The sequence below is a fragment of the Zingiber officinale genome, chromosome 1A, assembly GCF_018446385.1.
Source record: "Zingiber officinale cultivar Zhangliang chromosome 1A, Zo_v1.1, whole genome shotgun sequence".
NCBI lineage: Eukaryota > Viridiplantae > Streptophyta > Magnoliopsida > Zingiberales > Zingiberaceae > Zingiber > Zingiber officinale.
The window spans coordinates 192,197,289-192,221,517 of record NC_055987.1 but is presented as its reverse complement, the minus strand read 5'-3'; the positions used below and the strand labels follow the sequence as shown (position 1 = coordinate 192,221,517).

The window sequence follows — 24,229 nt, the reverse complement described above, 5'->3', positions numbered from 1 at the left end:
GCTCGGCCGAGCTGCAGGACAGTAATCCGCAATCCCAGCCGAGCACGTGAATAGAGCTTTTTGGAGGACATGAGCGCCAAGCGGCCGTTCCGCTCGGCCCGGGAACAGATAAGAGCGCTAGGGGACAAAAAGGACAGCTGGTAGCTTCATCCTCGAGACACATGCCGCCGACAAACAGCATGGTCGGCGGCCGGAGCGGACAGAGTATTGTATGGTAGAAGCTTCCACGGTCACATCTGGGATATGCTCGGACGATTGCGGAATGGCGTCATGCGTGCTTTTCAGACACAACTCTACTGAGGTATATTTGGGGAAGTGTGCATGCATCGGGAAGCGTGCATGCATCGGAAAGCATGCACGCATCGAGAAGCGTGGCCACGCCTCCCCGGGGTCTTATATAAGGACCCCCAGACTTCGACGAAGGTATGCAATCTAGATCACTGTAGCCACAGTAACGTTACTCTGCTTCTTCGTTGCCTGACTTGAGCGTCGGAGGGTCATCGCCGGGAAACCCCTCCCGACTCGGCTTCTTTGCAGGTCCGCCAAAGATCCACACCACCAGTCGAAGACAGCGGAGAGTGTCACGTTCCCCAGCGTCCGTCGACTCAGCGCTCTGACATTATCAATAAGTAATGATTCTTTAAATTTAGGGAATAAAATCTCTATCCTAAAAATAAAATAAGATTTTTTAAAAAATTTATCTCGTTCCACTCACTTTTCCAATCTCTCTTTCCACTCATTCTATAAATATAATAATTAAGAAAAAGAAGAAAATAATAAAAACATTAAAAGTGATAGAAATTTTATGATAGTTAATATAGTGTGTAGTGAAAAATGATTATCTAAATTTAATAAAAAGAATTATTTATTTTAAATTTTAAATATAGTGATAGAAAAATTGACGTGGATCTCTGATAATTTCAGTTGAGCCAATAAGTGAATCTTTAGAAATGATCCAGATCCAATTTAAGTGAGAGAAATGAAAATGATTTTTCAAAACTTATTATATATTTTCTATATCATATAATTAAATTTATTTTTTAGGAGTTGATTTGCCTAATAATTTGTGTTACAATATGATAATAATTGTAATTTTAATATTTTTTTAGTTTATATTTTAATATAATTATTGTAAATTATAGGTTTGTATTCAGTTAGAAGATTTGTAAGGAGAGTTTTAACAAAATAACTGTAAATGTTGGTTGATATATTTTTCTCCTTTTTGAATATATCTATTTATAAAATGTTCAGACCATCGTTCATCAGTTGAGATGGCCGAGTTGGTCTAAGGCGCCAGATTAAGGTTCTGGTCCGAAAGGGCGTGGGTTCAAATCCCACTCTCAACAAGAATATTGAATCATTAATTTTTTTTTCTGTTTTAGAAATTTAAAATATAATAAAAAACTCATGCTTGGCTACGGTTGGTTACTCTCAATAACCAATTAATTACCGTTGATCCGTTTACTATCTGAATACCCAATTACACTAGGGCCGCTTTGTGGATTATGACATAATTAATAAATTGTGTATATATATATATAAGAATAAATAATTTATTTTCAAGTCTGTAACCTTGGTCTATACCACTGCGATTTAAAAATGAGAAGAATTGAGCCGGACCGGTTGTAAAGAAGACAGTGGTCGGATCTACCGATGGGCTGTGCGTAATTCCCATAAAAGTTTTTTTATTTTATAATGCCATATTAAAAATCTATCAAAAAAAATAAAATAATTTTTTCAACAATTTACTTTAGGGGCATCCAAATGGGTGCTTAAAGAGCTATTATTTATAGGGGTGTAAATGAGTCAAGCCGCTCGTGAGCTATTCGAAGCTCGATTCGATAAAAACTCGTTTGAGCTCGTTTAATGAGGCTCGTTAAGATAAACAAACCAAGCTCAAGCTTCATAATATTCGGCTCGTTAGCTCGTGAACATGTTCGTTAAGCTCATAAATCAACTTTTAAATAAAAAAAATAATAGTTTTGATATTGAATTTATAGATTTTACACTCTACTTATGAAAAACATAGATAAATATATTAAATTTATTTATTAGAATAAAATTATAAATTTTAACAAGAATATTATAATTTTTTAAAAATATATAATTTAATTTTTAATGAATATTTAAATTTATAATTTATATTTATTAAGTTCGTTTAGGCTCGATAAAAACTCGAATAAGTTCGTGAGCCATGAATATATTCGTTAAATAAAGCTCAAGTTCGGTTCGATTATAAACGAGCCAAACTCAAACATCCAAGAGTTCGGCTCGGCTCGGCTCGATTACACCCCTAATTATTTGATGATGTTTATTATATAAAAGAAAATAAAAACAAATATATTTCTCAATAAAATTAATGATAAATCTATTTAGTCAAAATTTAATCGGTCAGAATTGAATTATAATACATACATATAAGAACGGAGACACATAATAAGGTGTCCGGGATTTTAAAAGTCTAGATGTATTCAATCTAGACTTTTATAAATTATATAGAAATCTAATGGTATCCAAATTAGATTTTTATAAAGTTTTAAAAATTAATGTGGTATTCAAACTCGATTTTTTAAAACTCTATGAAAGTCTTTGGGTATCCAAAATTTTAATAGATTTTCATGGATTCTTTTTGAATTTATTGGATATAAATTTTAACCAATGAGAGCTTTCCAAAATACTTGGTACAAGTTTAAATATAAAATAAAAAGTCTTCTCCTCACCCTTGAGATTTCTATAGACTTCAAATCATTTTAATTTTTTACGAATAAATCCTTTCTCTTTCCGCTTCTCGATTTTGATTATTTCTTTGAGCTCCGTCCAGAGCCTACCAATACAATAGTACACAGTCTAACTTGACACATATTCAACAAAAAATCTTTACCACCTTGATCAAATTTAACACTATTTTCGATGTCATTCCTTCACCACCTTGATCACATTGGTAGTCTATCATAGAGATTACTTTAGGGGTGTGTTACCCACGGTTACAAAACTAATTATACATATTTTTTTTAACTTTATTATTATTTTTTTTGAATTTTATGCTTTTCTCTTTTTTTTTTAGTTTAAGTTTTTTTTTCAAATTTATGTTCTTTTTTAGTTTAGGTTTTTTTTTTAAGTTTTTACTTTACGTCTTTTTAGTTTATGTTTTTTTTTACTTTTATATTTTTTACTTTATGGTTTTTTTTAGTTTAAGTTTTTTTTTTAAAGTTTATATTTTCTTCTTTATAATTTTTTTAAAGTTTATGATTTTTTTTAGTTTACCGTTTTTTTTTTAGTTTATGTTTTTTTACTTGACCGTTTTTTAATTTTTTTTAAATTTTTTTTAAAGTTTGTGGTCTTTTTTTAAAATAAACTTTTTATTATAAAAAGTTTGACTTATGCCGGATTTCATAATTTTCTTCGCAAGGAGTATCATTCTGATAAATTTATAGTTGAATCAAATAACGAAGTTTCATCATCCTTATCAGAACAAGTTCATGGTGTCGATTACTTTGATCAATTATCTAATACTCAAGAACAACAACGAACAAATGCCAACACATGGAGAGATACAATAGTGAATTGAATGTGGAGCGATGTTTATCATATTTACAATAACAAAACGAATTTTTCTTTCATATAAATCCACAAGTTTTCATGAAAAAGTTTATAAATGTCGGTAAAAGTTTTACAAAAAATTCTATATAACTCCATAGAATTCTTTTCACAACTACGCAAGATTCTGTACAATTCAATAAAAATCAATCAACTCCACAAAAGTCTATCATTAAAAAAAAATCAATGAAAGTCATTCAATCTCTTATTTTGTATATTAGTGTAGTTTTTAGTCCAGTAGCCCCTGCCTAATTTTAACTCATAACTCATGCCCTGTTTAATTTCTATCCAAATTCTCTTGTCCTGTTGTAGATGGCGGACAAAATAAGATTTGCCACCCAATTTATTTTCATATGACATTTTATTTTTTAAATAAATTTGAAAGGAAACTTAAAAAAAAATAAATTGCAATTAATGTCCCTAATCCCTCTACTCTTCGTCTATTTCTTTTTTCTCCTCATGTCTTTCTTGCCGCCGACTTATTGCTCTTACAATTCTCACGATTGCTCTTCCGTGACTCCAATTTCTTTTGAGTTTCATTGATCCCTCTTTTCCTCTTCGATGATTGCTAGTTTGCTTCGTGATTCTTGTTGCTCTCTCTCTCTTGATTGCTGCACAAATACGACATTGCAATTGCTCCACCGATCCTTATCCCTCCTTTTCTCTTCCGCTATTGCTTCACGATTACTACTTCTCTACAACTTCTGTAAGTATAAATAACTATTATCTCTATTTTAATCTTCAATTAAAATATCTCATATTTTGCTTTGATAGTTGATCCCAAGATTTTTTTTTATCACATCTAATTGAAATGCATGCCTAATCAATAACCTAATTATAAGATTAAAATGCATTCCTAAATCCATCACAGTTAAATGTTTAAGCGAATCAAACAACTAGTTTCAAATGTTACAACAAACACAAAACTGTTTGCTTTTATTTGTTTGCTTTTTTTCACTTTTTAATTTTTATTCTATTAATTATTTACTACCTACAATGGCAAAAAATAATAGTAATGAAATGCATACATATGCATGATTAAATGCTTAATCAAAGTTTTTAATACAATGTTGAAATTAATTAAAGATTCTTTTACTAGATATACGACCAAGTTTTAATTTTTAATATGTAGTTACACTTAGCAGAAAGGGACAACATATTTCTACTTCTTTTTATTAATCTTTTTCTTATATAGAATTTAAACTAATTGATTTCTTAAATGTTTTTTACTTTAAATAATGTTGAATTTTTAGCTATATATTGCGGTAAATTAGAGAAAAATCTCCAATGGTAATCATAACTTTGCATGCAATCCCCATGCCTAAAAAACTTTGTTTCCACTCCCTGTATGCAAAGTATTACTTGTTTCAACTCCCTCATGCAAATATTGATACCTAAATTGCCCCTCAGATTTTTTAGGTACAAAAAGTTCAAAATTGAGTACAAAAAGTATGAAAATGAGTATAATTCTTCTTAAAGTCAGTACTTTATATTAAAAATCGAGTATATTTTCTATCAAAATTGTCCCTCTTATTTTTTAGGTATAAAAAGTCTAAAAATAAGTATAATTCTTGTTAAATTCAACACTTTACACTATAATCTAGTACTCTATACTAGGATCGAGTATATTTTCTATTGAAATTAACCCATATTTTTTAGGTACAAAAAGTCAAAAATTGAGTACAAAAAGTCCGAAAATGAGTATAATTCTTCTTAAAATTAGTACTTTATATTAAAAATCGAGTATATTTTCTATTAAATTCAGCACATTAAACTAAAACAAGTATATTTTGAGGTGAAAAAAAGAATCGTACTCAATTTAATAGAAAATATACTTGATTCTAATTTAATATACTGAATTTAAGAGGATTTATACTGATTTTTGGACTTTTTGTACCTAAAAATATCATGGCAATTAGGTAAATATGTTTGAATGGAGAGTGAAAAGGAAGTTTTTCATGGATGGGGACTGCATGCAAAGTTGAGTTTATCAATGGGGAGTGCATGCAAATTTACCCATATTGAATCTATGTAAGAGAAAGTGAGATTTATATTAGAAATTGTATTAGAAATCATTATTTAAAATTCATAAGATTTTATCATGTCAAAATGTGTTTGTCCTAGGCTATTTTAATGTCAAATCAAGAGAGAAAAGGGGAAAAATAATATTCTATCATTCTTTAAGCCAATAATTGATAATTCTTCATCCTCCGAGAGGACCAAGACTAATACATCAATTTCTAACGAAGAGTTCGAACCTCCTAAATCTCAAAGAGTTGAGTTTGAAGAAACTTCACTTGAACGAGATTCTAGATTACGTATTTCCATGTTGAGACATCCTATTAATCATTGTGATGAAATTAGACAAGCTTATATCAAAATAGGGCCATATCAACCTAAATTTTAGAAGTACCCACTGTCTGAATCAGGAAAGCAACATCATTGATTTCAATATACATAGTTTAAAAATTTTCCATGGTTAGAGTACTCTCCTTCAAAGGATGCAGTATTTTGTTTTTCATGCTATCTTTTTGAATTAAGTGATGCACAATAATCTGCATTTACAATTGAAGGGTTTAAAAGTTGAAAGCGTGTTAATGAGGGAGATAATTGTGCCTTTTTGTCTCATATGGGAAGTTATAACTCAGTGCATAATAAATCTGCAAAATCTGTTATTGATGTGATGAATGTAACTCGACATATAGATAAAGTTATGAATCAAGAATTTTCTGAACAGATTCAAACGAATCGATTAAGACTTGCGGCAACAATTGAGAGCGTCCGTTGGCTTAGTTTGCAAGCATGTGGATTGAGAGGTCTTGATGAATCTTCAGCTTCCCAAAATTGTGATAATTTCATTGAGATGCTAAAACTTTTGGGAAAATGGAATGCTAGTATTGGCGATGTAATCTTAGAGAAAGCACCGAGAAATGCAAAATATACCTCACCAGAAGTTAAAAAAAAAGGAATCTTGCATATTATTAGTAATAGAGTCAGAAACAAAATTCGTGATGAAGGTGGATGAAGCGAAGGATATATCTAACAAAGAACATATGACTATAATTTTTAGATTTGTTGATACTCATGGTTTTTTTGCGGGAGCATTTTTTCCAAATTGTACATGTTCATGACACCACAGTTGCAACACTTAAGAAAGAAATATGTGATGTCCTCACCAAATATAATCTAGAAATACACAATATGCAGGGGTCAAGGGTATGATGGTGTTAGCAACATGTGTGATGCTTTTAATGGATTGCAAGCTTTATTTCTTAAAGATTGCCCCTATGCATATTATGTACATTGTTTTATCCATCGACTCCAGCTAGCGTTAGTTGCAACTGCTGAAAATGAGATCTCTATATGACTTTTCTTTTCAAATATGACAACTATTGTTAATCTTGTTACATCTTCATCCAAACGTAATGCCGAGTTACAATATGCTCAAGTTAATGAAATTGCATGTTCTGTTGTTGCTAGTGAATGCGAGACTAGACAAGGAGCTAATCAGATTGGCACTTTACATCGAGTAGAAACTACTCGTTGGAGCTCTCATTTTGACTCTATTTGCGACTTAATAGATAAGTATAATGCAACTCTTAATGTGTTTGAAAATATTATCACTGATAGTTCCTCTACTTCGATGCGTGGGGAAGCTGGTGGTTCCTTAATAGTGATGAAATCTTTTGATTTTATTTTTATTTTGCATTTGATGCATGAAATTATGGCGATCATAGGTTTACTTTGTCGTGCCTTACAACAAAAATCTCTTGATATCGTAAATGCAATTGATTTGGTCTCTACAACTAAAGCACTTCTTCTAACATTGAGAAATGATGATTTTGATATTCTTCTTTCATATGTCAAATCATTTTGCACAAGATTATATGTTGACATACCGGAGATGAGTGCTCGTTATAAGCATTCTAGTCGTTCATGCCAGCAAAAGGATGTCATTACAGTTGAGCATCACTTTCATTATGATATATTTAATGTTGCAATAAATTTTCAATTGGAAGAGTTAAACTCTAGATTCAATGATGTGACAGTAGAACTTCTTATGCTTAGCTCTGCTTTGGATCCAAAAGATAATTTTAATTGATTCAACATTGATAAGATTTGTACTCTCGCTGAGAAGTATTATCTTGAAAACTTCACTTAACAGGAAATGCATAATTTGAGGTGTCAGCTACAACATTATGAGCTCGATGTGGTTTGCCATGAAAATTTTCAAAAAATGTCCACTATCTCAGAATTGTGTCAAGGGTTATTTGAAACAAAAAAAAATTACAGTACTATAATTTGATCGACAAGTTGATTCGTCTAATTTTAACTTTGGCTGTTTCTACGACAACTACAAAGCGTGCATTTTCAGCTATGAAGCATGTTAAAATAGTTATTCGTAATAGAATGGGAGAGGATTTTCTAACAGATTCTATGATTATCTACATTGAAAGAGAGTTTGCTTCAAGTATTGATCAGATTCTATCATTGATGAATATTATACTTTGAAGAATCGTAGAGCACAACTTCGATAATGTGTATGTATATATGGATCATAAAATAATTTTTGTACTTTGTGAGTTATCTGTGCTAATTATTTTTTTTCTATTTTTATTTAAGAAGTTAATGGTGTGAAAGTTCTTCAACTGGAGCACAATTCAAGTAGTTGATTGATTAGAGACATTTTCATGTTTATCCCATTACCTGCTATATATTTCATTGGCCACTCAACCTTTCAAGACTTCTTATTTGTTTGTGTTTGCTACACTCCTAATATTTTGAATTAATGAGATGAGATTAGTTTTCCTTTTTATGTTATTGAACTTTATACCGCTACATTTTATACTTGCCCTCTCGTATTTTCCAGGATTCAACCTACAAATACTTCAAGGTTATCATTGTTGATGTAGCCTACAAATACTTCGAGGTCATCACTGTTGATGTAACTCATAGTATCATTACCGCAATGACCCAAGGATCAACTCCAGAGTTACCAACTTGCTTTTATAGTTACCTTTTGTCTATAATTTGATGTGATTTCAACTCAAAATTTTAGTTACCTATTTGATGTGCTTGTCTGGTCTATAAGTTTTGTGATTCTACTCAAACTTAGACTTCTATAAATCTTTTAATAATTTACATTATGTTATATTTTTAGTATCTATCATTTTTCTATCTAGTTGATGAATGAGACAATGAGTGTTTGTATGGATTTGGGTTAAAGTAATAGATACAAGTTATAGTTGTCCTATTGATCTTGTAAAAATTAGTTTCTAAAACATTTTTGTGGGAAAATATTACATGTTTTTCTTAATATTTGTTTTTTAAAAACTATTAAGAAAATTAATGACGGATATTAAATTTCATCGCTAAGCAACGAATATTAAATTTCACAACTAAATTTAGTGATGAAATCAAATTTCCTTCACAAAATACATTAATTATAAATTTTTTTACTACATATTAGTTTCTAATAATTATTTGTTCATGTATAATGCATATATAAAATTTTATTTTTCGTTAAAATGTTTTAGCCTGGATAGAGTATAAGTCCTGCTCTACCACTGCATACAATTAATATATAGAGATTATATTATTAAAATATTTTTAATAATAATTTATAAAATATATTTTAATTGATCAGATTGTAGCTATTTACTATTATCCTAAAATTAAACTGTGCTTTAGTTATAACTTCTAACCGCTATAATTCTAAATTCTAGCAAAAGAATATTTGGAAAGACTGTGAATGAATGAATTTTCGTGTCGTTTTCTGAATAGTAGTTAGGGCTCGATAACCGGAGGTGAACACGCTCGCCAATGTTATGATGCAGGTATACTGTGCGCCACTAATGACACTGACAATTTCAGTTGAGCCAAAAATTGAATCTATCGAAATGGTCCAGATTCAATTTAAGCGAGAGAGAAATGAAAATGATTTTTCAAAACTTATTATATATTTTTTCTATATCATATAATTAAATTTATTTTTTAGGTGTTGATTTGCCTAATAATTTGTGTTACAATATGATAATAAATTATTTAATATTTTTTTAGTTTATATTTTAATATAATTATTGTAAATTATAGGTTTGTATTCAGTTAGAAGATTTGTAAGGAGAGTTTTAACAAAATAACTATCTAAATGTTGATTGATATATTTTTCTCGTTTTTATATATATCATTTATAAAATGTTCAAACAATTGTTCATCAGTTGAGATGGCCGAGTTGGTCTAAGGCGCCAGATTAAGGTTCTGGTCCGAAAGGGCGTGGGTTCAAATCCCACTCTCAACAATAATATTTTATTATCACTTTTTAAAAAACGCATGCTTGGCTACGGTTGTTTACTATCTCAATAACGAATTGATTACCGTTGATCCGTTTTCAAGTCCGTACCCGTGCGATTTAAAAATGAGAAGATTTGAGCCGGACCAGTTTTAAACAGTGGTCGGATCTATCGATGGACCCTGTGCTATACCTAGAAGCACATAAACCCGTGGAAAGATTTACAATTGAGCCGGATCGGTTTGGACGTCGAACCGGCGATTTCGAATGGTCGGTTTCGAACTATGATAGGGTCTACCCGTGGGCTGTGTGTACCTGGAAGCAGGTAAACCCGCAGGGAGATTCACAGTTGAGCCGGTCCGGTTTGGAAGTTGAAATAACCAATTACTTATTTTTTTTAAAAAAAAAAACTCGGCTGAACAATAAATATAGGGACGCGATGACCGTGCCCGCTGCCTTGAGGAGAAGGAAGGCGGTAGCGTGGGCGACGCCGCCACCGCAAATCCCTCTCTCCTCTCCCCGTGTCTGCCGCTTCCGCCGATCGCTGACGCTCCCGTGTCCCTTCTCCTTTTGCTGGGGCCAGTACCTAGAATACGATCGCGAGCCGCCTGAATCTGGCCCAGTTCGTCACAGATCGAGACGGTTAATCGCCAGGTTAGGTGAGAGTTGACCCCCTTCGCCGCTGACTGTCGCTTCTTCCTGATATCGTGTTGTTGTTGCCGTCGTTGTTGTTTATCTGTTAAAATTAGTGTTGTTTTTTCGGACCGCACAATGGGGATCTTCGTGTTTATCTCCCTCGTTCTCAGGTTGAAAAAATATATTTATATTGTCCCAGAATTTGTGTATTCTCCGTCTTCTTGCTGTTTGGAAAACTGCGGTTGAAATTATTCCGCCCATCTTGTCAATTGTCGTCATAATTATCCAACCTCCTTATAAGCAATTCAGTGGTAAATACTCGTTCAGATTACAGTGGAGGGGCGTTCCCTGATACCATAAACCAGGGGAATGACTATTTTTTTCCCTTCAAAATTTGTATGCATTTTCACAAAAAAGTGAAAATTTTCTTTATATTCAGATGGCATTATTGCTGATTCTATTGTTTCAAGAACAGATCTTGCTGAGCACTGTTGTTCTCTTGGCATATGCTTTCATTATCTTGATATCTGACTTGTTACTTCATGCTTTGTTCTCCCAACTCAGCTACTTGAAAGGCTAATCAAATGTATTTTGTATGTCTTGCAGGAGGCAAACAAGATGGAGAGTCAGCCACTCAGACTCTCTGGGATTGGGCAGTTGTTTACTGAATTCTTGCCTGATGCAAGAGTTCCAAGAGTAGAAGTTATCTATCCTCAACCTCATCGAGCAGTGAAAGTACCTACCATGTTAGATTGCGTAGGCAGTTTGCCTTCCATGACGAAGTGGTGAGTTAAAGATTGCTGCATATGTTATTTTTTGCATGAAGATCATTTCATTATTTTCTTAAGCAATAATCATTTCTATAATTCTGTCATTCTTGATGGTTCTCATGCTTGTCATAACTTTGAACTGAGGACGAGTTTTACCTACGATGGCCATGCTTCTTTGTCGTGGTATCATTGGTAATAGGTTATGCAGGTGAAGATAGACTAGTTCTATTCTGTGTTTGTTAGTAGTGTCTCTTGATGAGACTTCCATTTATAAATGGATGAGATTGGCAAATATTTAAGCACAAAATCTGACAGATGACTGCACATCTCTAGAGCATCAAACGATATTAGACTATGCAGCATCAACTATCATGGGAATCCTTTCTACTAATGCGTATAACCACTGCGAATAACCACTTCTTTGTTGTAATGGTAGGCGATCTATATATATATATTTTTTTGCACAATATATGTAACTACATTGAATGTTATGTTTGTAGTTCTTATTTAATTTCCATGGAAACTATGGCTTATAATTATTCTGCCTTACTTTCACAGTGTTTTACCTGTTCAGCAAGGAGACCATAACAACCTTGATTTCTTCGATACATTTTTTGATAAGGTATGCTATCTACCTCCCTTTCTTTCTCTTCCCAATGCATTCTTCCAACTACAGTTACTCATAACAAAATTGATTGATTTATTCAGGATGAAACTGGAGACAATCAAACTGATTTTTTCTGCGGCTCGCCGCCTCTAAGAACCACTAATCCTGTGGTGTGGGATGCTTTCTTTACTAAAGAAAACATTGGATTTAGTCCAACAACAATCCATGAATCAAGGACTCAAGCTAGAGTAGAACAAAGCCCCCGATCATGCAGTTCGTCGTTTGACAAAAAACCAGGCACTAGTTCTGTTTCTGGTCTTGTGGTTTCCGCTCTGTAATGATCTATAGTTGGTCTTCACCGTAGCTTTCCTACTACCAGTGTACACAATTTTCCCCTCCCCCATCTTCATATCCTCAGAATTATCATACATTGAGCGTGTGATCCAAGGTTATAGTTCAAACATAGATCCACCTGAAACTTCTCCAATTGTTTGTGAATGATGTAAATATGTAAAAAGCATGTTTCCATAATATAATCTTATTCAGAGGGCAGCTAGCTGCTTGTTGTATCATGCTTGAAATTGATTGATGACGACTTTATTCATGTTATTATTTGCTTTGCTTGCCGACCTGAACAAGTGAACTTTCCTTTATGTCTATCTGCACGTAATCTATTGGTTACACAATGTGGTTTTGTGGAAATGTCTTGGATGATCGCAAGTCAATCAATAAATAAAAAGGACTTAAGTGACAGTTTTAGCCATGGGTCTCCTTCTGAATTAGAAACTGTCCAAATCTGTACAAGGATTGTGAGAGAAGCTTGATGGATTTTGCTGCAAGATCTTGTTTTGAAACGGTGAACTTAGAAAAATATATAAAATAGGAAAAATTTACTTCATCGTGACTTTATTGCGTGGAATTTTTTTTATATGGAATAATAGTGATTCTTATATTTGATTATAAAAACAAACTTTTCAATAACTTTACTATTAATCTATTGTATTTAAAGTAAAACGTATTTTTTTCACCTGAATTGATTGCCTTAAAGTTTATTCTAAATTTAGACCATTATTTTGTCCTTGGCGGTTGTTGTATACTATTCTGTTGATTTTTTTTCATTTTATTTTTCTTCTAAATTTAAATATCTAATGATAATATTTTTAAAGTATAACCATTTTAAATATACTTGTCAATATTTCTCTTGGTCAAATGTAATGCTTATGTGAATATTAAGGATGAAATTATAAAAGTTTTGAAAAGATTTGTGATTGTTTGGTGGGTGTCAAACTTAGATCATGCTAAATAATGTAAACTTTAGGGGGCAACGTGAGACGAAGAACTCATCTTGGCCGTTGGATTACGTCCACACTGTATACGTATGCTGTGTCCGTTCTGTTGCCCTAATCTAGCCGTCATCTCCTTCCGCTCGCCTTCCCTATAAATAGTCATTGCTCCGTCCTCCATACACTTCGCTCAAAAGCAGAAACCAACCTGCAGTTTCGGCGGCCGCAAAAATCTTCGGCTTTGAGATTACGGTGGTAATGCTATTCTCTACTATTATTCTCGTCTTGTTTCTTGGTCTCGAGGGTGTTTCATGGAGGATATGATGCGGTTTTATGAGATTATTATTTTACAGTATTTCGATGTGTGATCGGTATATTCTTCTGCTAGAGATATAACTTGATGGGTTGATCTGATTCCAGGCAGTTTTTTTTTTCTTTTTCTTTTTGATGCTAGGATACTTGAGGTTTATTTGATTTTTTGTTTATGATCTTTTATGTAAGATTTCTTTAATGGATTTGAATTGAGGAGTTAATGTTAAATGCCAATGCGCTTATGGACGGTCAGATGCTGATCCGAACTTGCACATCAGCACATAACACAATCATAAGCAAAAGGAACCATTGCCACTCACAATCCCTCCTTGAAAGCAATCAATTTCAAGGAGATTACACTTGGTGGCATTCATTTTAACTTGAGTTTATGGCTCTTGTTTTTTTTTTAAATTTTAATTTTGTAATGTGAGTAGAATTAAGTTGATCCTGATTGATTGGAGAAGGTTAGGGTGCATTTGGTACGCCCGTTTTTCATTTTCATTTTCTGAAAAACACATGCTTTTTTGAAAAATGATATTTGGTTTGTGTTTTTCGTGTTTGTTTTCTAAAAAAATAGATAACGTTTTTTAGAAAAATAGAGAATAAAAATGTGCGTTTTTCAGAAAATGCGTTTTAAGTTGTCATTCTCTGTTTTTCTAGAAAACGCGTGTTTTTCAGAAAATGAAAATGAAAAATGCGTGTACCAAACACACGTTTTCTTATTTTTGGTAGATGTTTATGTAACCTTTTATTTTTTAAAAAAAAAATGATGGATTTTGGGAAATCTAAAACAAGCACATAAAAAATGTAACACCACCATTAAATAAAGAAATGATTTACCACTCAAAAACCCTTTTTGAAACAAATCAATTTCTAAGGGAGTTCACCCTAAATCCTGGTCATTGGGAAATATTGCTTAAGTTAATTTAATTTTTATCTCTGCCATTTTTTTAACTCACAAAGATATTCGTTGTTCATATTTAATATTTTTCATTTTTAATCATTATGTTCATGTTAATGTTCTTTGTATTTGTTTTTTGGATACTCCAGATACTTATTCATTGGGAAGTAAAAGAGTGCCCTTATGGATGGTCAAGTGCTGATCTGAAAAAGACACATCAGTACAACACAATATCATAAGCTAAAGAAACCATCTGCCACTTATAATCCCTCCTTGAAAGCAATCAATTTCAATTGTGGCAAAAAGGCGAAACGCTCCCCCCAACGCTCCCGCCGTACTCGACCCAAGTCTATCACGAGGGAGATAAATCGCAGCATCCGAGCGAGCATGTGACGGACAAGGTATAATACGGGGATAGGGGATTTATTCCCCAGCTGCCCGAGGATCGACCCTGCGACCTCATTGTGGCAACACCCGCCACATACCAACTCGGATGACCCGCGGGGTCAAAAAAAAAAAAGCAATCAATTTCAAGAAGATACACTTGGTGGTGTTCATTTTAGTGTTACTTTATCTTATCATTGTGACTTTTTCCTGGATTTTGTACAGATAGGGTGGGTTTAAATCTTGTTGTGGTGCTTAGGAGATTGATTCCATTTTAATGACTAACTGTGAGATGAATTAACCATAGCTCATATCCTAGGCCTTTTTGGAAGAGCACCTAAGTTAATTCTGATCCCTGCCATTTTCCTTACTAAGATGTTTTGAACAATTTATTTCATTTTGTTTACTTTATATTAAATATTTATGCATTTTTTGATGGACTCCAAATAATTTTTTTTTTTTTTGGAAATGGTTGTGTGCTTAATTGCTCATGAATGATCAAATGTTGATACAAAATAGGCACACATTAACTCATAAACCTCACAACAACTTGCTAGCCCTTCAAGAAAGCAATAAATTTTGAAAGTGCACTGGTGGTAGTTATTTAAAATGGACTAAGGTTATTGGCAACATTGCTAAGTTGATTTTGATCCCTGTCATTTTTTTTCTTTTTCCTCCTAGTGTCACTTTTCATTTTTGACTTTTAATATTTTTTTTGTTAATCTCTTGGTCGTGTTTTTTATGCAAAAAAAGTTTCTAATGGTTCTTAATTTTTTGGATAATTAAAAAGGAATGTGCTTATGGACGGTCAAGTGTTGATCTGAAACAGGCTCATCAGCACACAACAATAGCATAAGCTAAAGAAACCATTGCCTCTCGCTATCCCTCTTTGAAAGCAATCAATTTCATGGAGGGTACACTAGATGGCATTCATTTTTATTTTTCATCTCCATCTTTTAAATATCTCTGGACAACCTATGTTTCTTGAATTTTGTATATATCAAGTTTCTAGTCATATATTATTGAGCAGTATTAATCATTCCACTTCAATTGATCTTGTTCAATGGCAATGGCAATGGCAATGGCAATGGCTTGGCATATAATTTTATGCAAGTTCTATTATCATATATTGATGATTACTAATATGCCGAATTTGATCACAACAATTTTTTTCTGTCTTCCACAATCTAACAGCATGTATTATTTCGTGTCTTGGTATTTGTTGCTTGTTATGAAATTTAATAGTCTTGAAATCGACCATTGAATCCTCCTATTTTCTCCAGCTAGTGGCTAGTATTTTTTTTTTTGCATCACAGTGAGTGGCTAGTTTTATAATCACATGCTGCTGCAGCTTTTAGTTTCTTCTGGTAATTTTTTCAGATAATACAACTTGTAATTTTCTTTTTGCAACTCTTTTTTGCTAGATACATTCTTTTAGCATAATGTTCCAGTGTGAAGTAGTGATTTCCACAACCTTGTCTTCTGGACTATTATTGTCTTAGATTTATGTACTAAACTTTGTTTACTCACTGCATGAAATTTTTCTGAAAGCTCAAGAACCCTGCAAGAAATAGCTATGGAATCAAAATACAAAGGGGATCGGGCACTTATCTTCTAAATTCTGCATCCTGAAGTGCTCCAGAACGTAGCTCTTTTAAGATCAGAAAGAAACCTTTTGATGTTTCAAGGCAGCTTCGACTATTTCTTTCTTCAATAATCGAGGGATAACTGTTCGTAAGATTAAGCGTTTTGTTCAGAGAATTTGAGTATGTTGTTTTAATTGTATGAATTATAACAAAATAAAGTTGCAGAAATTTGATACAATTTTAATGTCAAACTGTATGTTCTCCAGAATTAAGGATGTCACCAAGTTTGGATGGGAGTTTTTGAGTTGGTTTAGGGTTGGGTTGTCTTAAATTTAAGATTTAGAGATTTTTTTAAGTTAAATAAATTTTATTTTAAAAATTAAGATGTTTTAGTATATAAAACGTTAGTTTAATAATGGTAAAATATTTAAATAAAAGTGAAGAATTAAGGTAAATTGTAAAAAAAAATCTCGAATTACAATTTAAATTTTATTTTCAGTAAGTATTTGTTTGGTATAATTGTTTCTAAATTTAATATATTTAAATTAAAATATAGTATATTTTTTTTTTATCAAACTGTGTACAAATTATTTATTATTTAGTTTAGATTTTTTGTTTTGAAATCATGTGTCTCCATGTCGATCAGACATTTTTGAAATGTTTTGAAATGTGTACAACATCTTTGACATTTTTGAAATGTGTATAACATCTTTGAGATATATGATTTCAAAACAGAAGATCCAAACCTTATTCTTATTTTTTAGGTTTCGATGAAACTTCTTTATTTTTTCCTGTCAAATTGCTAAAATGTTATCAATATTTTCATTTCTTCTGAAAGATATTCTGTTATAAAACTTTGAAGATATTATTTTAAAAATAAATAACGGTCGGAGGATGAAAATTTCTCAATTCAAGGTTTCTTAAAAATAACCAAACAAAATTAATAAGGAAATTTAAAAAAAAAAACCTTAAGAATTTCCATTACAAATAGAAATTCAGATTTTAAAATTCTATATGTTAAAAACATATAGATATTCAAGAACATTTTGAAAAATAAACAAATAAATTGAGTTTGAGCTCTAGATGAACGGTGCGCTCGTCAGAGCGTCTTCTTCTCTCGCTTTTCACAAAATGAATTAAGAAAAAAAAATAATTAAAAACATTTTCGGCCACTTTATTTACCTGTATATTTTAAGTGTTCACAGGGTAACAAATATAACACCATAACACCATGGTCACCAACATATCATATAACACCAAAACATTATATAAAAAAAAAATTTCTCATAGGAATGTCACAATTTGATTGATGCCAGACAAAATTCTGAAAGATTAGTCAAGAAAAATAACTAGCATGTTCAATCCAAGTAGAAGAATGTTTTTAACAAAGCAAATTTGCTGGTTTACTTGTTTTTAACTGGTTCAGTAAATCTTACTAAAATGTTGGTCTTAACAAGGGCTAATTGTTGTCCGCTCTGTGGTTTACAACTTCAAACCAGAGTGAATGGCCACCACACCACCAACTAGATTCTCATACTCCACTGCCTGGAAGCCGGCATCGACGATCATCTGAGCAAATACATCCTGCACGAACAGGACTTTGGTGAATATCATCCATCAAACAAGACAAGTTTGATTATTCATTTTGATTTTGAACTCTTCTTTTCCTCAAAGCACATCTATGTTTATTTTAGTGTTACCTAGCACACACTCGACAATAGGATAGCCTATTGCATCATGGGGATTTCACACAATTTTCATGTGCAGTAGATTAAACTTGATGACCTTAATCATGCAATGCCTGAAGTTGAACTTAAAACTTGTCGTGCCAAACTCTTTTTCAAGCTCTTCTGGCTGCGGAAGGTTAGTTTTGATTGCCGTTTAAATGGTGAGATTATTCATCACCTAATTTTGATAAACCAAGAAAACTATGGCAGACCTAGTTTCAGTATGCCCAGTATGGACCTCGAGTTCAGCAGACAAGGGGGGAAAAATAAATGTTGTACCAAATAAGAAGTGCTTTCATAAGGATTGATCACAAAATTGAGTGGCTTAGAACTGATCTAAAATCATTCTCAACACAAATTCAATATAGTTCCAAGATTTCGAAGCAACACTATATAACTAGATACTGAGATTTGTTGTATAAGTGAGACAACAAATACACAAGGCATTTGTGAATATGAAGGAAAAAAAATCACCTGTTTCGGAAACTGTCGGATGCTCTCAACTAGGTACTGGTAAGACTCTTTGTCACCAGCTACAAGTTCTCCCATAGTGGGAATTATCGAAAAAGAATAATAGTCATATCTGCAAAAGGGGCTTCTTTGAGTCAAGCAAATAGTTTTATCTTCACTTTAACAAAGAAGACAACATACATTTTGGTAGTCCTTAACTTGATGCACAAAAGTAGATTGCATTTCAAAGGAAATCTACAACTTGTGGGGAAATTTGATAAAAGCAATTCAACAGTCTTTACTTACAGCTCTTTGAAGATGGGCAACTCAACATGGCTTAATTCCAGGCATAAGAACCTGCCTCCTTGTTTCAGTACCCTTGAGAGCATAGAAAAAATGTTATCAGCAAAATACTTCTACCGCAAGCAAACAGTCCATTTTAAATATCATCATAGATACAATTTTTTCATGCAAGCGATCATTTCATTATTCAACTAAATACTGACTTTTTTTATTTCATCAAAAAAACTAAGTACTGACTTTTAAGAACTACAGAAGAAATCCGTCTTTCTCCACCAAAAACTTGGATGTTTTAAAAGAAAGGCTTATATTGCGCACTATATGTAGCTTCAAAAATGCACCTATAGGCTTCTGCAAGAGCTTTCTCAATGTGTGTTACATTTCTAATACCAAACCCGATCGTGTAGCCATCCATTGACCCATCCTCAAAACTCAATGCTTCTGCGTCTCCTTCCACCCAATGCAGATAGCTGTTTTTTGTATATCCTACATAATTGAAAATAAGTACGTGGTAAAAAAGAGACAGTAACAAAGCAGTTTATAAAACAAGCTCCAACGACATGGTATACATACCTCTCTCAGTAGCACGCTTTTTGCCAATATTCAACATATTTGGGTTAATGTCACATATAAAGATTTGTGTTTGTCCTTCTGTTTCAGCAAAACTGTCATGCATGGCTTTATGACTGACACCTCTAATGCTTTCCAACACGCGGAAAGCTATATCCCCTGCGTAAGAAGCAATAAGCATACTAAGGCCTACAATTCTTCATGCCAACTAAAGAAGAGTTGAGATATACAGTTCCTAGATCAACATACATTAGTTAGGATGAAGAAATGACAATGTGAAATAACTGAAGAAAAGAAAAAGAAAAAAAGGACTCCTACTTAAGGAGGTGTTCATATTCTAAAATGAAGACAAATGCTAGTAATGTAAAATACAATATATATTATATAAAAAATTACAGTCATTGTTCGAGAACAATCTTTGCTTTAGTACTGTCATTGCCTCAGTGGTGGGAAAGGCTCAGGAGCACATGGTGGTAGTGTTTGTTAGTCATAAAGAATAGTTCCTTACTCCCTGCTCTAGCTGAATGCATTTATGTTGGTAACATCAGAAATTACCTGTGCCACCAGCTACATCAAGATGCTTCATCCCAGGAAAAGGACCCAGCTTTGAAATCAATCTTAATTTTCCTCAAAAGAATGCATTGCTCAGTTAAGAAGAATCTAATTGCAGGATCATAAATCAAATGAAAAGTTGTCCAAAGACCCCAACTTATCTTTCCACAATCTGTGCAATCCCACACTCATCAAATCATTCATCAGATCATAATTAGAAGCCACACTACTAAAGACATTGCCGACCAATTTTCTTTTTTCTTCTTCGTTGACTTCTGTAAATCCTGCATTAGATACCACATTATTAACAAAAGAATAAAAAATTCATAAGGTCAGGTTCATAAAAAAAAAATGAGTTATTTGCATTGACTAATATGACAAGTGGGAAAATTACAAAATTATGTATCTTTGAAATATGCTACTTCTAAAATGATTTCTTCCTGTTTCCATGGGCATGTGCCTTGGTAATTTTTGAGCTTCCAAGAAACAAAGAGGATGCATGAACCATTTATTTATTCCTTCCATCTTGAAAGAATAAATTCTTGCAAGTTGGATGAATTCAGACTTGGTGAAGCTAAAATCTTAAACAAATCCTATACATGAAGAGGTGGATATTGGAGGAAGCTTTAATGCCTTCAAGTCTGAAAAATTGAAGCAAATGATGGAAAAATGCTTACTACCATCAATGTAGATATCAGGACTAAGATGCATTTCTTTCAGTTTGTTTCCTATAATTGTAAATAGAATGCCACCTTAAATATCACATGAACTTGATTGTGTTAGTTTGATAAGATGGTGATCATTTCTTTTGCAGGTATGACATAACAGTACTAAAATCAGAATATGGATAAGGCAATAGTTGCTGCCAATATGCACATGCTTCATTACATGTCATGAAAACACTGATGTCTCAACTGATCAACATTACAGCAGATCATCTTTAGGCAGTCATGGCCTGGCCTCCCCTGTGCAAAGGGCAGTTGCACTAAGGCAAAATACTCCCCGTGATTTACCCCCTTTCAGAGTGTGGGGCCGCCCTAGAGGGGTCGCTAAGGTGACAACTTTACCTTTTGCTGCAATGTTTAAGCCGTTATGAAGACAAGTGGAATAGAGGATAGAATCAACTCATCTCCCTAAATAAATGTGCATACTTCTTGATAAACTTTGATGCCTCAGGCTTAGGCAATAGGGAATACATAAGAATAAGCACATAGATTGATGATATTAGGGGTCATTTGGATTCTTTTAAAACATGAGATAGTTTAAGACTGTAATATTGATTCATCAACTAGTACAGAGAAACATAGAGGTAGAAGAAGTTGATGGAATCATCTCAATTTCTTTCAAGACTAAAGCTCATTCAGAACCAGGAGATACAATCGGCTAGTACAATACCAGGTAGCATAAATAAAAAATGAAAATAAATTTAATAAACAATTAACTATGGACAACTAGTAGTGCCAAAGTGGTTGACATAAATTTGCCCACACAGCATTATAAGTTTGACTGTATTATATAAGTTATACCAAACAGCAAGATAAGGTTCAGATCGTTGGATTGATCATACAGATCCTACAGTTTCTTGTACCATTCTTCTGAACTACGCAGCATACTGAATATGTTTGCAGAAGGTCAACAGGTTCTAATTGACCAAGACTATAATTTGTTAAAATCTTCAAAGACTTGATCTTTTTTTTTTTTTAAATTTATAGCATGTAATATAATGTGACACATCTCATTGATTTACTGTATGTCTGTATCACACCAAGCATCAAAAGAGTGCAGATCAGCTAGAAGTAAATAAGAACAGAATAATTCAAGCGTTTCATAATTCCAACTTACTTTTTAATTACCATGGAAGGAGAGCAATCTCAAAAGAAAATTTTACAAGTCTATCCAGCAAAGTATCACAATGGACATTGTAAAATTCATCAGCCTCAGAAAGCATTTGTGAGAACACAATCAAGATAAGAACCTTTTTAAGTTGTTAGTGTCCCAGAATTGTCCATAAAGGTGTTGTATAGAAAATCTCTTCTGAATCGTCATGCTAGTTCTAATTGATAAATTAGAACAATTTGCTTAAAAAATCTTTCCAATGCTTTGGACCAGTATTTAGTTAGCTCTTAGTAAGGTTGTCAAAATCGAGATTCTACGTTGAAACGGAAGGGAGTTGTAGAATCGTAAACTCGTAGTATCGTAACACGAATCGTAAGTTTCTACCAAAATGTAAAATTATATATAAACATATATATACTCATAGAAAATAACATAGATAAGATTAATAACCTCAAAAACACATTAAACATTTGATTAAACTAAACATTTATAAGGTCTTCTACAATCCACACATAAAATGCCAAATCCACACATAAACATTTATAAGGTCTTCTACAATCCACACATAAAATGATTAAACTAAACATTTGTAGAAAAAAGAGGCAATCCCTTGGCAAGCTTCCGACAATCCCTTCGAAGTCAGTCACAGTGCCGGTCGACGCACACCGGACGCACAGGGAGGAGGAGACAGACGCGTACGTGAAGGAGACGATGGTTGCTGAAGAAGAACGAAGCACAGCAGTTGCGGCGACAATGGCTCGCAACGCGACTTAGGAAAGTTAGGGTTTCTTGAGATCAAATCTTCTGTCCCGAAACTCTCCCTGTCCCTCTGTCCCACGCAGAAAACGACAACCGACTCGTGAGAAACACGTGACGAAGGCGGAAATCAGGGCTCTGCAAGGGCCGATCGGCCTAGGGGCTGATCGGTCTGTGGACCGATCAGGCTATAGGTGGATCGGTCCACAGACCGATCTCCCTATTTTTCTGAAGGAGAAAAGTTTCTTGGACCCGTGTTTGATCGATCGCTGCGATCGACCTTCTGGTCTTGGAAAACCAGCGGACATTTCGCATAGAATCGCTGGACTCTTACGAGTCTACGATTTCCGCTACGCTTCCACGCAATTCTGCACGATTCCACCCGATTCCGCTTCCGCCTGGGCACGCAACGCGGAAGGCCACCAAAAATGCGTAGAATCGTGCGATTCTACATTCCGACTCGCGATTTTGACAACATTGGCTCTTACAGATTTGGCTCTTCGGTAATGAGAACCTTCTTTATTGTTTTTATTAGAAACATTGGCTAAGCCATTTCCATACTAAAAATTTGTACTTTTTACTAAAATTTTGAGTTAATCACAAAGAGGCCACCTACTCACCATAACCTTAAGGTCCTCAACAAAGATGAGTGGAGAGAATTTTTAATGAACACAGGAAAATACTGAACCCTTACCTCTTAGCACATCAAGCATTCAGCAATTGGATGACAAGCATCCATACTTTTAGACTTTGATTGTTACACTCACAACAAACCATCATTTTCCATAGACATTATTCTCAAATTAATCTCTTTTAATGTACAACATGAGTGAAGATCCTATAGCCGTGCAAAGTTTGAGGTTCAGAACTGTATGGTCACACAATAACTTAGCCACAATCCTGTCAGACAATACCCAAGGAAAAGAAGTCATGCTGTAAAGATTAAGAAACATGTGTCTCAAAACAAAAACAAATAAAAACTACCAAGATATCTTTGCAAAATTTTGTATTTTGTATTCATTGGAATTACAGAATTGAACATAAAATTTAAGCACATAAATTGAAATTAGGCATGGAAATAGAGAAGCATAATAAAAGTATGTTTGGTTGATACCAAAGCTGGTTGCATGTGAATGGAGAAATGCAGCCCCTCGAGGAAGGAGGTAATTTTGACTGTTGATTAGTTTTCTGATGGTCCTTTGCAATGCCATGATATGATTTGCCAATCTATTATCCCTTTTCAAATGATGAAACAAGAAAACAATGAAACAATTGTTCTCTCCAAAAATAGTAGATCTGTAAAGAAAGAAGTAGTCTTTTCAGTGATTCAAGGAACATGGAGAGAAAGCAGAGCTTTTGACAGAAGGAGAATCAGGAGAAGGCGCATCAAATGACCGAGAAGAAAAATACTGGAAGAAGAAAACGAAAACAAGAAAGACAGCTCCACCTGGGCTGCGGGCGCAAACTTCCTCAATACGGTATCCGATCGTCGGCGGCGGCGGCGGCGGCGGCGCGACAGTGATCAGGGAGACGGGATTACAGCATGGACCTAGGTAAAGGAACGAGTAGAATGTTTTAAAAAAAAGCCACCCAATATTATTTTCCTTTACTTAAAAATTGTATTTTTTTACTTTTCTACTTAGAACATCACAGATTTATTATTGATTTACAAT

At 33.4% G+C, this 24,229-nt stretch overlaps 2 protein-coding genes, 1 long non-coding RNA gene and 2 other non-coding genes across 7 annotated transcripts; 4 read left to right on the top strand and 1 right to left on the bottom strand.

The window, feature by feature from the left end:
- Window positions 1-1,265: 1,265 nt before the first annotated feature.
- On the top strand, window positions 1,266-1,346 carry TRNAL-AAG. Its single transcript has one exon. It is a non-coding gene; the product is annotated as a tRNA-Leu (tRNA).
- Window positions 1,347-9,814: 8,468 nt separating this feature from the next.
- Window positions 9,815-9,895, top strand: TRNAL-AAG. The gene has a single exon. It is a non-coding gene; the product is annotated as a tRNA-Leu (tRNA).
- A 449-nt stretch (window positions 9,896-10,344) lies between these two features.
- Window positions 10,345-12,471, top strand: LOC122013885. 2 transcript variants are annotated; one of them, XM_042570106.1, is made up of 4 exons: window positions 10,345-10,540; window positions 11,129-11,307; window positions 11,851-11,914; window positions 12,001-12,471. In XM_042570106.1, exons 2-4 carry the CDS (start codon window positions 11,141-11,143, stop codon window positions 12,235-12,237), a joined length of 468 nt encoding a protein of 155 aa, XP_042426040.1. In that variant the 5' UTR covers window positions 10,345-10,540; window positions 11,129-11,140; the 3' UTR covers window positions 12,238-12,471. The 2 variants fall into 2 exon arrangements, with proteins under 2 accessions (XP_042426040.1, XP_042426034.1); XM_042570100.1 differs by having other exon boundaries at window positions 10,345-10,545.
- An 842-nt stretch (window positions 12,472-13,313) lies between these two features.
- Window positions 13,314-16,603, top strand: LOC122038933. Of its 2 annotated transcripts, XR_006127969.1 has the most exons (3): window positions 13,314-13,437; window positions 14,545-14,796; window positions 16,331-16,603. It is a non-coding gene; the product is annotated as an uncharacterized LOC122038933 (long non-coding RNA). The 2 variants fall into 2 exon arrangements; XR_006127968.1 differs by having other exon boundaries at window positions 14,545-16,603.
- A 1,006-nt stretch (window positions 16,604-17,609) lies between these two features.
- On the bottom strand, window positions 17,610-24,146 carry LOC122038932 (2-methoxy-6-polyprenyl-1,4-benzoquinol methylase, mitochondrial-like). The gene is made up of 9 exons (XM_042598911.1): window positions 24,004-24,146; window positions 23,671-23,852; window positions 20,122-20,248; window positions 19,968-20,029; window positions 19,416-19,571; window positions 19,184-19,328; window positions 18,849-18,920; window positions 18,567-18,675; window positions 17,610-17,949 (listed from the first exon to the last, which is right to left on the bottom strand). Exons 2-9 carry the CDS (start codon window positions 23,765-23,767, stop codon window positions 17,848-17,850), a joined length of 870 nt encoding a protein of 289 aa, XP_042454845.1. The 5' UTR covers window positions 23,768-23,852; window positions 24,004-24,146; the 3' UTR covers window positions 17,610-17,847.
- Window positions 24,147-24,229: the final 83 nt, after the last annotated feature.

Excerpts from the sequence above, each read along its gene's own strand:
- LOC122013885 (XM_042570106.1), top strand. The coding sequence starts at position 11,141 with ATGGAGAGTCAGCCACTCAGACTCTCTGGGATTGGGCAGTTGTTTACT. Across the intron at positions 11,308-11,850 it reads TTGCCTTCCATGACGAAGTG|TGTTTTACCTGTTCAGCAAG; the intron begins GTGAGTTAAAGA and ends TTACTTTCACAG. Across the intron at positions 11,915-12,000 it reads TCGATACATTTTTTGATAAG|GATGAAACTGGAGACAATCA; the intron begins GTATGCTATCTA and ends TGATTTATTCAG.
- LOC122038932 (XM_042598911.1), bottom strand. The coding sequence starts at position 23,767 with ATGGCATTGCAAAGGACCATCAGAAAACTAATCAACAGTCAAAATTAC. Across the intron at positions 20,249-23,670 it reads TTCACATGCAACCAGCTTTG|GATTTACAGAAGTCAACGAA; the intron begins GTATCAACCAAA and ends TATCTAATGCAG. Across the intron at positions 20,030-20,121 it reads CACAGATTGTGGAAAGATAA|ATTGATTTCAAAGCTGGGTC; the intron begins GTTGGGGTCTTT and ends AGGAAAATTAAG.